At 33.5% G+C, this 13,510-nt stretch overlaps 2 protein-coding genes across 3 annotated transcripts in view; one reads left to right on the top strand and one right to left on the bottom strand.

The window, feature by feature from the left end:
• LOC106470077 (serine/arginine-rich splicing factor 4-like) overlaps positions 1-1,933 on the top strand; it is a 43,310-nt gene extending 41,377 nt beyond the window's left edge. For both annotated transcript variants that reach the window (XM_013930602.2, XM_022398618.1), the window contains exon 8: positions 1,345-1,933. In XM_013930602.2, the coding sequence (XP_013786056.1) occupies positions 1,345-1,594 (250 nt within the window). In that variant the 3' untranslated portion in view covers positions 1,595-1,933. The remainder of the gene's footprint in view (positions 1-1,344) is intronic.
• Positions 1,934-1,947: 14 nt separating this feature from the next.
• LOC106470078 (fasciculation and elongation protein zeta-2-like) overlaps positions 1,948-13,510 on the bottom strand; it is a 34,270-nt gene continuing 22,707 nt past the window's right edge. The window contains exons 2-8 of the mRNA XM_013930603.2: positions 11,797-11,905; positions 6,642-6,791; positions 5,545-5,656; positions 3,485-3,723; positions 2,907-2,982; positions 2,736-2,801; positions 1,948-2,623 (exon numbers count right to left, since the gene is read on the bottom strand). Of these exons, the coding sequence (XP_013786057.1) occupies positions 2,607-2,623; positions 2,736-2,801; positions 2,907-2,982; positions 3,485-3,723; positions 5,545-5,656; positions 6,642-6,791; positions 11,797-11,904 (768 nt within the window). The 5' untranslated portion in view covers position 11,905 and the 3' untranslated portion in view covers positions 1,948-2,606. The remainder of the gene's footprint in view (positions 2,624-2,735; positions 2,802-2,906; positions 2,983-3,484; positions 3,724-5,544; positions 5,657-6,641; positions 6,792-11,796; positions 11,906-13,510) is intronic.

The following is a 13,510-nucleotide window of genomic DNA, read 5'->3' as shown; positions in this document are numbered from 1 at the left end:
ACACTGACTATTCAAAACAAATACTCAATATATTCATGGACAAATCTTTATTTTATTTGAAATACCTCACTAGAAAATCTGATTTTTTTGTATGTGAAAGACTTATAATATTAACTGAAAGACTGCCAAATTTTATGAAGATATACACACTATATTGAGAGTTATAAGTATTAAACAAGTACAAAAAGGTCATATGGTCAGTAAAATTGACTGAGCCCATATTGAAAGAGTTAATGTTACATTTTAGTGATGGAAGTTCTAGGTATCAAACAATAACAATCCATCCTTTGATATATAGTACTTTTACAAAAGGATGTTGCAACAATAATCTTGTAAGCTAGAGTCTCTCCTCACATTTGGTGTGTGTGTATATATTGAATACTGGCTTTAACCATGTGAAATATATCAAATTTCACAGTATTCCATATCCAAGGAATGAGCTTTTCATGTATACATTTATATTTTCAGTCGACAAAAATGTGCTTAAAAATCATTACCCATGAAGGAGTTGTGGCATTGATTTTCTTAACTACCACTACATTTGGCTTAATGCTGAAAGTTCTCAGTTCCATTTTCATTACACTGTATTAGAACCTTTCCTCTCTATTATCTGGAACATAGATCATCTTCATAATTATGTTTACACAGCCATCTAGATTAAGCACTCAAGTGGTTAAACTTTCCTACAGTACAGTGATGTTGTTTTAGGAAAATCCATTTCTGTGATAATGAAAATGTACCCAGGCACTTGAAACACCTATTGTGATTAGCTCAGTTGGGTGACAGAATTCTACTTTTGCCTAATGTAAAGATATAAATGAAAGATCATTAATATTAATAAATCAGCATAGTTGGACCTAATATTTTTTTTTGTAAATAAAACAATCCTCTTTGCTTCAGGATTACAGGCAATACAAAAGCTCTGTTCTTATATTTCAACAAATTGGGTTAATCTATCTGATTGTATTTGTTGGAATACAAAAATTGGCATAAATGTTGAATAGGCGGGGGGGGGGGGTTACTCTAGTAAAAGTAAAAAAATATATATATAATACAAATACTGATAAGTGACTAGTGTTACAGGTTTATTGCTTAATGACATATAGCCATGTCAGATAATGGTCTTTATTTCTTGAAAACCGAAGACCAATGTGAAGCACTAAAGGTATAAACCTTTTCATCAACTGCTAGGTCATTAATGTCATCATCTTAAAAATTACAGCTTTGGTATTTGTAATTTGTGTTTATACAAAATATCTATGTAGCAGTGAGGCTGGCAAAAAATTGTGTAATGGGTTGAGGATTTCAATTATAAAAAAATTGCTCCTCTGTTTATTTTGCTAGATCTCATTCAAGGTCTCGGTCAAGATCTCGTAGCAGTCGATCAAGGTCTCAGAGTCGAAGTAAAACTCGGTCCAAATCTCCTGCTTCAGATAAATCATGTTCAAGATCTAAATCTCGAAGTCCAAAAAGGAATGAGGAACCTGAACAGAATGGGGAGGAAAGTAAACAGAAATCTAAGTCTAGATCCCCATCTGAATCCCCTGAATATAAAAACAGTTCCTCAAAACAGGAAGACAGTGATAAAGAATAACCAGTTCACATGAAGAAATACAGTTTATGTACATTTTGATGTCCATACTATTTTTTATTAAGTAGATTCTGAGTGGTAATTGTTTCACTGTATCATGTAAATCATAAACTAAGTTCATTACAATGAGAGATTTAAGAACACAGTTCAGTGCTTTTTTTATCGATTTTAGTTTTAAAAAATGAAGGTAAGTATTTAAAAGTTTCACCCATGTTTCAGGTAGTATAATTGGTGTCTGTGAAGTTGTAATTTTTTTGACAGCTAGTTAAACAGTACTTTGAATGTACAACTGTGTCTGTTTTGTATCATGTATTGACATTAAATGCTGTTGAAAAAGTATTATTTCTGCAAGTGAAGACATTCACAATTATTTTTATTGACTCAGTTTTCAATAAGAATACAATGAAATCACATGGTTCCAAAAATGCTATTTAAGTAGGTATAAAAAGTCAAAAGAAGTTTATCTGGAGCACAGAAGTAAATATATATATATATAAATATCTATAAATTAAAAAGTAATTGAGATCATTGCAACAATGTTCAAAGCTTTAAAGCACATTGCACATTAATAAAGTCCACAGCCACAGTTAATTTTCCATTCATAAATCATACAAAAGCTTTATCATAAATTTTGAAGTGCAATTGTTTACAAAGCATTAAAAGTGATATGAATCAAATTGTGACCTAAAAAAACTAGTAGAATACTTTTCCAGGAATAACTGTTAACACCAACTTTCTTTATGGGTATTTACAGGGTCCTGATTTAGTAGAAAAGGAATCAACACAATTTTGTTCAGTGGCTTCAAATAATTTATCTATATCAGATCACCCAACTATTAAAAACACATGGTTAACCAAAAATATCAATCACTACATGAGTATTTTCAGTACTGATAAGCTAAACAGAATTTTCATTTAAAAATGTCCATTTTTCCTAGAGAATAGGCCAGTAAGTCTAAGCAGGATCAACAATGGAAGGTTGTAGTGTTTGTTACCAAGGCCGACATAAGCTGCTTCATGTGGGACACAAAACTGCAAATTAGATATAAATTAAAATGTATTACTTGCATGCATCAAAAACGTAGATATGTCTTTTAAAGAAACTTAGTATTTTTAAAAACAGTGATAACTATAAATGACTTACCTTTAAGAATATAGTCAGTCAATAAGGTTGGGACTGTGGGACTGTCTTCATTAATAGCTTGAAGGACTAAAATTAAGAGAGTATTATTGTTAGTTTTTTTATCACACAACCAAAACTTCATTTGTCAATTAATATAGACTAAACAGTACGTTTCAAGTGTAAAATACTTACTTTTAATTAAGACTTGAAGGGTGTTGTTGTTTGGTGGACCTTGTTCTGCATTATATGGAATGACTGTTGTCAAATACTTAAAAAAAAAAAAATTAATATAACCTTCACAATTACCTTAAACTAAATTTTAATGGGTAGGCATTTCTCAAAAATTACATAATAGTTATTTATTTTCAGTTTGGACACAAATTTAAAGTAAGATATTAAAAATTAAGTGGTACAGATTTTATATTTCTTACTTTTCGGCTCAAAATTTTGTAGTTCCATGTCTGAAGTTCATTTGTAAATTATTAATCTCTATGAAAACACTATGTACCTTTTACCAAAAGACAACAATTTTGATAACAATTGTGGCAAAAAAAACAAAAAACTTTTGTCTGAGAGTTAGAAAAGTCAATTACATGTAACAGATTAATCGTTTTTAAGTGTTCATGTTTTTGTACTAATATTTAATTAATATATTCTAAAACTATTTGAAATAATATTGCTTAGACACTTCAGAGTAGCCAAGAACTATTATGCAAATTCAAGTAAATAGCAATCTATTCCAAGAATAAAGAACTTTTTTTTTTTTTTACTTTTGGCTCTGCCCCACTACTGATTCCAGCACGGCCTTTCTTCTTGTCAATATTATACTGCCGTCGCTTGTTCTGAATACTTAAGAGCAGTGATATGAAGTTATTTTTCAGCTCCTTCTCAAACTCCAACTCATCCCTGAGGGCTAATTCTTGAATAAGTGTTTCTGAATGCTCCTTAACCACAGCTTCTAACTCGACCAGCAACTCATTTAATTCTGACGTGCTCAGTGTTTTCAACTCTGAAACATTATTGGATGGTATTTTGTAACAGCCATACAAGTTATTCATGTTTTTCATTCAAACAAAACTTTATTGCTAGAAACAATTATGTAAACATATATGAGTCACAAACAACCATAATAGCAACGAGGTGGTTAGACACACAAGATCAAATAAGTTGTACAATGCACTATTATACTGTATGTGATACTTCTGCTTTATACATACCGTTACATGTTACATCTTACTTTTGTGCAGTTATTAATCTATTATAACTTGACATAATTTAAATGTCCTGATTATCACAATTCAGCCAAGTTTTTTTGCTGCCTTTTGACCTTCCCAGGTTTTACTTAAGCCCATGCAGCCACAAGAATGTTCATATTAAGACTCTGTATAGGATGTGACTGTTTCATTAATCTCTTTTAATGAAGATATCATTTCACCACTTTTGATGTATGCTTGAAATCACTGCTTTGCTACAAAATGTATCCCCATGATCCTTAAGAAATGGTACAATGGATTAAAATCTGCCTGTACTATCACTATTGTGTAGATCACTGGCTGAGATCTCCCACTCTGCTTCGCTGTAGAAGTTGCACATTGATTATGATACCATTGAATAAACTATCTTTGACTATTGCCAAATACTTTGAACTTCAATTTGCCATAAAGAGCCTTTGTTTCCAGCTCTTCTCTACAGTGGTTTTGGAGCACCTATATGTCCAGTGAAACCATTCAGTGGTAATGTGCATCTTACTGCTTTCATAGTATCATTCACAAGAGCTGTATATAACCATTGTCTACCTCATAATTTATGTACCTTGAAAAACCTAACATCATTAAAGAGATCTGGTTTAATAACTTGACCACTTCTATCACTAACAAGTTTAATGTACCCTCTTTTAAGTCTTGTTTATAGTACCAACTGAAAAATGTAGTCTTGCCACAATTTTCTGCATGCAGCATTGTTGATCAACTAAAATATTTATTTGTGCAAATGGTATTTCAGTCCTAAGAATCAAATGAAACACACTAATACTACTGAGCATAGTATGACTGCATGTTCTTTTAAAGGCTTTATACTGGTGTGCCATTTTAATTAGTTGGATGACAACCAATCAACATGTAACTATACTCTTGTGCAGTTAAATGTCATAAGATAAATGGGTGGTATTCCCATAGTTTTTGCCTTTTGTACCCTTTTTTCAGCACTGTTTCCAACAGTGTATGACTCAAGTAGTATGGGTTCTGATAAATTTGTTGACAGATAAAAAAAGTTCCATAATTTGTATGAACTGCTTGCTTTTGGAGGGAAAAAACTAATATTTGTGTTCATAACAAAGTTAAAAATAATCTTTTGTAGTTCTGACAAATTTAAAGTAACTGAACAACTTGTGCAAAAAAAAATCACTAGTATTTAAGCTGGACTTCACAAAAACTTTATTTTCCAACCACACTGTTATACTGAAGATAAAGCCACCAAAGAATTGCCCCTATTTCAATGTATCTTGTTTCCTTTCAACTTGAAATTGACCTATAATGACTACTTGTAAGAAAGCCAAACTAGTACTCACTTGAAATATTTAAAAAAAGAACATGTTAAAGAAAAGTCTGTGGAGTTATTTCAAGCTCCACAACATTAATGTTATAAGCAGTTTACTACTATGTTTTTGTAATACATAAAAACAAATTATTATTGATAATAAAATCTCAATGTGCTATTGTATAGATTAATAAATGCTGAGGTTAAACTTTTTAGGTTATGAATAATGCAAATTCATAGGTTAGCACCATTACTAGCCCCCTTTTGATACAATGATAAAATAATCACTACATACTCTCTCCATACACTAGAGAAGACAAGATAGCTTTGGTCTTGTCCACAGCTCTTGGGATGTTATCTGGACTCGGATCAGGACTAACATCCTCGGAAGAAAGAGGTTCTTCTTGCTATAGAGACACAAAATACATGAGCTGTTGCTTTTTAAGATGACAATTATGTGTATGTGAACACATATAAAAACTCTTAGCAACTGATTCGTGCAGCCACCTATCTGAAGTGAAACATCAGTATGATGTCATACAAAGGTCAGGGTTCCCCCTCTTACTTAAAAAAAAGAATTTTCAAAGATATTTCAGCCACTTTTCATGACAATTTATAACTGGAATCACCCCTCATATCTACTCCATCCTCATGCCTTTTCATTTTTTTTATATTTTATTTAATTAATCACATTTTAATATAGTTCAATAAAATTATTAACTGTTATTAAATCACAATGTATTTTGTAAAGTCACAGTCTTCAAGAAACCATGAAAACTGGGCCAAGTTTTTTTGAGGACAAAACAAATGATCCAACCATGTCACTGAAATTTAATACATTTCTTAGTGGTGTTTAATTATTTTTTAAGGAGTTTTTAGTGCCAGTCATAGAAGTAAAATATACAATACAGCCCACACTACTACAAAGTATCTTAAAGCAGATAAAAATTAACTGAAAGAATTTGTTCACAAAATTATTTGATAGGCACAAAATAAATAGCAGTCATGATTTTACAATTCTAAAATATATATATATATCATTTACTCCATTTTCAAGTGTAGTCTACATCATCATATTGTCACAGTTGTCAACAATAATCAAATTTGTATTGTTGAATATACCTGCCCCATATTCTATATTATTTATTCTACATGATCCTCAACAAGAGCCAAATGGCTATACAGTTCAATGCAATCTTCTACAGTATTCTGTATTATATAACCTACATTCATAATCCGTAATATAAATAAATTGAGAATACTCTTCCCACTAGTCAATTAGCATATTCTTTATTATATAATAAGAAAATATCTTCAACAACATGAAAACGTATTGTTCAATTCAGTCTGTTAGTATATTCTGCATTATTTATTTAATTCACATTAAGATACCTTCATAATCTCATCTATTTCCTCCAGAACTTCTTCTGCTGTGAAGAGAGGTTCTTGCTGAAGACTGGAGAGTATCAAGGAATGCATATCCAGATCTCTAGCCAACTCTTCATCATCTGACAGGTCCAAATCTATCTCATCCAGGTAGTTCTGTTGAACAACAAGACTTGGTTAAATAACTGATCTCACATTGACACAGGGCCTTCAAAAAATGTTTCTTCTGATAAACAACTATTACTTGGGTCAGACATTAATAAGAGTTGTTACATTTTTGCAACAAAGAAATCAATAGTTAATGTATTTTAAAAAGTATACAACATTAATAATAAGCTTGAACTGATTCCATGCACCAAAGAATAACATTAAATAATAACTGTGATCTAGTGGAAAGTATTCAGCTACTAGAATGAATTTACATGGAGGAGAACACCAGACAGACACATGGACCATTGTCATCTGATATTCTATCCCACATTGAGAGATAGTGGAATGGGTTACCATGACTAAAGACAGCAGGCACAAGCCAGGTGTGAGGTCAGACAATCTGGTATGTTTTTTTTGTCAAGTGGTATTCCCATAGTTTTTACCTTTTGTACCCTTTTTTCAGTGCTGTTTCCAATAGTGTATGTCTTAATATGACTCAAGTAGTATGGGTTCTGATAAATTTGTTGACAGATAAAAAAGTTCTATAATTTGTATGAACTGCATGCTTTTGGAGGGAAAAAACTAATATTTGTTTTCATAACAAAGTTAAAAATAATCTTTAGTAGTTCTGACAAATTTAAAGTAACTGAACAACTTGTGCAAAAAAAAAAATCACTAGTATTTAAGCTGGACTTTACAAAAACTTTATTTTCCAACCACACTGTTATAATGAAGATAAAGCCACCAAAGAAATGCCCTATTTCAATGTATCTTGTTTCCTTTCAACTTGAAATTGACCTATAATGACTACTTGTAAAAAAGCCAAAGTAGTACTCACTGCATGAAGCCTTGAAATAACTACGTCATAGAGTAAAATATTTAAAAAAAGAACATGTTACAGAAAAGTCTGTGGAGTTATTTTGAGGTGAGGTAAGAATGGCAAGGAGTGAGCAGGTGATAAGGAGAAAAACAATACTTACCTCACAAGAGCTTCCATGTAAACTGTAAAATGGCAACTAGAGGGAGATGAAAGCCAGAGGCACAAAAAACTGCCATGTGGTGAGGACGAAAGCGATACAAATATGTTAGGCATCATCCACATTTTGGCCTGTTTCATCCAAGGTAAGACACTGATGACAGGCAAAAGAAGCCATGAGATGATGAACCTGATAGAAGGTGATGTTATAAAGTTTACAGATTTTTCACCAAAAATGAATACACCAACCGAATGTGCTGATGAATCCACCCAGTCAAAGTTGAAAATAACAAGTCATTAAAGGATGAGGCATCCTATGGCAAAAAGAAGCAATGGTGGTTTTCATGAAAAGGGGCAACTTGATCAAGATAACAGTGACCAGCCCAAATCTGACATAAAAGTAATCATGGTTGGAATGATTGTATGAAGAACAAATGGAGAGTGATAGGAGAAAACTTCTAACTAACCCCACCCCACCAGGCAGCCCAAATTATTGATAAAAAGGAGCAGTCCAGTAATAAAATCAACTGATTTCTGTGGTGAAAGAGTGCGGAAGGCATCCAGTGCCTAAGAGGAAATACGTCTTCGAGAACAGGTAATACCTGGAACAGGAGGCAAAAGGTTCAAAGGGGAAACTAGAGAGCCTGCAAAACAACATAGATGTTCCAGTCCAGAAGATGGACTGAGTGAAGAGGATAACTGATGGTATAAGCTCTGAAGAAGTCTGTCAGAATTAGAGAAGGACCAGGTAAGAGACAAAAAGTTGTGGACTGATCAACTCTATAACTGGCAATTGTTGACACAGATAAACCCCTGTTAAAAAGCCAGATAAAAAAAGTGATTAGGATGACCTGAAGTGATGAAGGGACCAGCAGAGGTAAACAATCCATTTGCACTGACAGATAGCCAATATGTAAGGATAGCAAAAACAACACAGAAAATGCACTAACTCTGCATGAAAACCCCAACCTTCATGGAAGAAATTGGACAAATAACATGCACATAAGATGGATGCCTGTGGCTGGGAGTAGGAACCACTAAAGGGATCCCTGGATGACAAACAGTATAAGAAGGAAAACAATGACAACAAGAAAATCAGAATGCCCTGACAATGTGTGTTGTAAATGGGACAGAACACATGGAAGAAGGCAAAGAGAAGGATAAGCATAAAGAAAGAGATTGGACCAATACTGGTTCAGAGCATCAAAAGTTAGAACTGCAGAGTTTGGAAATGGAGACCAATAGGAAGTTTTGTATTTAGAGGAGTCTTAGAGGCATAATTTAGAGTACTCCCAAAGTGGGATCAAATCTACTGAAACACCAAAGAATGAAGATACCGCTCTGTGGGAAATATCTTGTCTAAGGGAGAGGGGTCAAGCAATATGCCATCAGGTTCAAAGCCCTTAGGACATAAGCAAACAACTGAACATGATTACTGTGGGTCTAAGAGAGAAATTCCAGAGTAAGAAGGCACAGACCCCAAGAACAAGTGCCACACTGACATTTGATGCAAGATTTGAAAATGGTTCATCACCAGATTACCTGTGAACTGAGAATAAAGACAATGGCAAGCCTGATAAGCAACCAACATTTCTAAGACACTAATATGAAAGGACATCTCCTCTGGAGACCAAAACCTCAAAATGATGGAGGTTCCTAGAACTTCCCATCTGGAAAAAGAGGCATCTGTATAAAGATACAAATCACATCAAAGGGGAATATAAATACCTATAGTTATATTGGAAGAGAATATGACTAGACAAGGAGAAAAGGGAGGGGATTTTTGAAAACACAGAGACAGACCACAAGAAAGCACCAGCAGGACTCAAAGATTATTGACAAAGGGAGTCACAAGGAATCCCAGGACAGGTTCAACTAATAATGTACAGTCCTCTAAAGGAGACACATGGGTGCATCCAAAATGGATAAGGGGCTGGAGGGAAAGCTAGAGTCCCCAAAAGTAAGAACCTCTCATGTAGCTAGAGTAAGAAATTGAAGAGTCATGGAAACCAAAATAAGCATGGCATAAAGATACAAAGGCAACAGCTAAGCTCACCCTGCATGTGAATGGAGAAAGATAATCAAGTGGATCATATACTAAATGGGGGTCAAGACAGACTCGGAGCACTAGATCAGCCAACCAAGATGAGATGTCTTTCAAGGGAGAAAGGAAGTTGCCTATACAGAATTACATTGAGATGCATTGAATATGTAAGGGGCCATGACTAACTGGAAGGGAAGGATCTGGAATTGAAAAAAACTGATTGTTGTGGACAAATTAGTGAAAACAATAGGATGATAGACAAATCAGGATGTAAGGAAATGCATCTGAAACATGATTTTGGCCATCCACAACCTGAGAGAGAATGCCAATCTCAGACTAAGAAAATCATCCACCTTTAAATGAGGAAGGTCAAGAAAGAAATTCAAGGATGATATATCGATGACGGGGTGCCAATCCCTAGAAAAGATGGGAATAAAAGACCTGAATTAGGTGGAGAGCATTCTCTACATCTTCCATAACCAGTAGAGGATATACCCTCTGATATGCTGAAGACGTATGGCATTGAAATATGACTACACAAGGAGAAAGGGGAGGGGTTTTTTAAAAACACAGAGACAGACCACAAGAAAGCACCTGCAGGACTCAAAGATTATTGACAAAGGGAGTCCACAGATATGCAAATAGTGAGAGCTGAGCTCCCTTGGAGCCTGAGCCAAGAGGTGGTACATGGAATATTTCCACGAACAGCAATGGCCAGTCCTGCAGGAGGGGAACAGCAAGCACGGACAATAAGATGAAGAACAGGAAAGGGGGAAACCCCACGACTTCTAAAAGACAGGGAACATGTTGAGGTACTTGCAACCTTATAAGGCAAGACAAAACCAGGGAAGATTGCTGGCAAGCACCTTTAGCTCAAGATTTCAAAGTATCAGGAACACCTCCAAAGACTTCATCATGAAGGAAAGGAGTAAGAAAAAGGTCTCTGAGATAAGAGGGAGGGAGAAATACTGAAACCAAGCAAACCTCCAAAACAAAGAAATCAGATCAGGAAGATCTGGCAGTAAAAGAAACTGAGAAGCCAAGGTAGCAAACAAGTAGAAATGAGTCTCTATCAAACCTACTGGGTTCACAATAGAAAGCCTCTGAGAGAAGGCCAATTTTAGACAAATAGCAAAGAAGCTGCAAGATAATAAGTATGAGACAATGTAGAAGAAATGGGGCAGAAAGGAAAGATTTTAGGGATTGAGGTTCAAGATAAACAAAAGTATTATGACATAGGCCATATAAAACTCACAAAGGCAAGAAAGATGAGGCTGACATGGATCAGCATGCAATTGAAAATGAAAAGCATTAACACCAATGATACAAAATATAAGCACCAATAATCATTTTTTGCCAAAAAAGGATGTGTAAAAAAAGGCCCATAATTGAAACAAACTTCTGATAAAAATATTAAAAACTGTACAACTTCTAAGCTGATTCCACATTGAAAAGTCCACTTCTCTAAGTTTATTACACTTAAGCAACCAGAGAGATGATAGTTGTAATAATAAAAATTATATATTTAGAAACTCTAATTTCAAATCGTTCATTATTTTCATGACATTAATCAGTTAGTTCACAAGATATTAGTTGATGTAATTGCTGCTCATAAGTAACTGATTATACCAATTAACTGACTAATTTGCTTAGCTCCACTGTTTATTTGTTTCATTTTGAAACTATATTAAGATCTGCATGTCTATTTAAGTATCCATAATGTTAATGTTCAGTCATTTCATTTTAGATATAACTTAAGCTCATAATGTCAGCTAAGTACCTGTAATTGTTAACATTCAGTTGTTTTATTTTGGAAGTAACCTAGGCTCTACTTGTCTAGTTCAGTATCTTTAATTTTAATGTTCAGTCGTTTTATTTTTAAACTATAATAAGCTCTGCATCAGCTGAGTATTTATTTTCATAACATGTCCAATATCACAAGATAAGCATTATAACACAAATTATCTCTTTAGCAATAGAGTTCTACTCACTTTCTGTTCATTCAAGTTCAGAGCTGGCAGCTGCAGCTTTCTAGCATATGATTTGGACCAGTCAATAGGTAGGATGTTCCCAAAGTTCCCCGTTATAGTCCACCACATCCTAAAGAAAAAAAATATTCTGTACTATCTAAAACTCAATAGGCATCATTCGATCATCAAGAAAATGATAAAATAAAATATGACATTATGTTATTTTTGTACTATATCAGAAGTTGAAATGATAATTGTAAAAATATTACTGCTACACAAATACACATAAAGTTGGGCCTAAAGGATCAATTGAAAAAGGGTGGTGTACTTTTTATTGTAGGTGTAGCTACATGTACCAAACAGTGTAGACATATGTGAAAACTAATGAGGATTTGGAATGAAGTTATAATTGGGATGAAAAAAATTAAAGGGTATGTACAGTAATAATTCTAATAAAGACTGACTTAGATTTAACCTTCGTATGCGTGTTTACTTTGCAAAATTTCTTTGATAAGCAAAAAGACTTCATCTGTGGCTTGACCAATGATATTAGTCATTAAAATGTTTCAATTATAGCAGCAATAACTTTCAGGTGAAGTTCAAATGTCCAGAATTGCAGAAATTAATGGTCAAATTTTGTTGAGTATAGTTATTTGACCATGTACACACATAAATCCTGAACATAATTTATATGTGACATAACTTTGCTAACTATGATTTTTATAGGTTTTTGTTTTCGCAAATGAAATAACTTTTTTTTTCTTATATAATATCTATTACTTTTATAAAATCACTCTGTCTGATATGCATTTTCAAAAATGGCTTTTATGTTATCACTTAGCAACAAATGTATAACCTGATCTTGTTGTTAGGCTATGTACTAGAAATGTACAATGAAATGTCTAAACATCAAATTGGAAAAATATTTGTTGATTTCTTAATTTGTGTCTCCACTGCTTAAAAACGTTTGTCTGATATGCATTTTTAATAATTAGAATTGCTCAAAAATATATTTGAAAAATTATATTTTGGCCAATCAGTTGTGTTTGTTGTTGCTCAGATCACAGTTGGCTATAGTCTATGTGAAAACTAGTTTTTCCCAACCCATTAAAAACATTTGTTAGAGATTTATAAAAGTATTTATATTGTTAAGTATCTGCTCATTTGTTAATTTCCGATATAAATTATTTCCGAGGAACTTCAGCGATACAAGTCCTTTCTTAATTAAAACTAGTTTATTCTTTCTTGATACAACTTTTTAGTACACAAAATTTTCAAAGTCACTTTAAACTTAACAACCTTATAACACAAACTATAAATCACAGTGATTCACACACTTTACTTATGGTGCCTACTGTTCGCATGACTCAATTATCTATCTCTTCAAGCTATCTATATCTCTTCAATCGTGCTGATTTTTACATACATACATACAGCCTCCTGTTAAACTATCATGGGATTGATGCAGCACAACTTCCCATAACTTTCTCGGTATAACAGTTTGCCAGGTCGTCACTTTTCCATCTCCAGAAGAATACCATCTTCAAGCTTCAACTGGTCTCATTGTGCCCAATAGTTCTTCGTCACAGGGCTTAAACTGGACACGTTGTACATTTGCTGTTATGTTAAACTTATATTAAAGTTTTTCTTCATTACCCGTTTCCAGCCATTATTAAGCTAGACACCTTCTCCCAAGCAGGGCACAAAAACACTTTCTTGTACAAAATCAGTTATA

This window comes from Limulus polyphemus, unplaced genomic scaffold (genome assembly GCF_000517525.1).
Source record: "Limulus polyphemus unplaced genomic scaffold, Limulus_polyphemus-2.1.2 Scaffold3808, whole genome shotgun sequence".
In the NCBI taxonomy this organism is placed as follows: domain Eukaryota; kingdom Metazoa; phylum Arthropoda; class Merostomata; order Xiphosura; family Limulidae; genus Limulus; species Limulus polyphemus.
The sequence above is the reverse complement of the archived record's forward strand: the minus strand, read 5'-3'. Positions and strand labels throughout refer to the sequence as shown.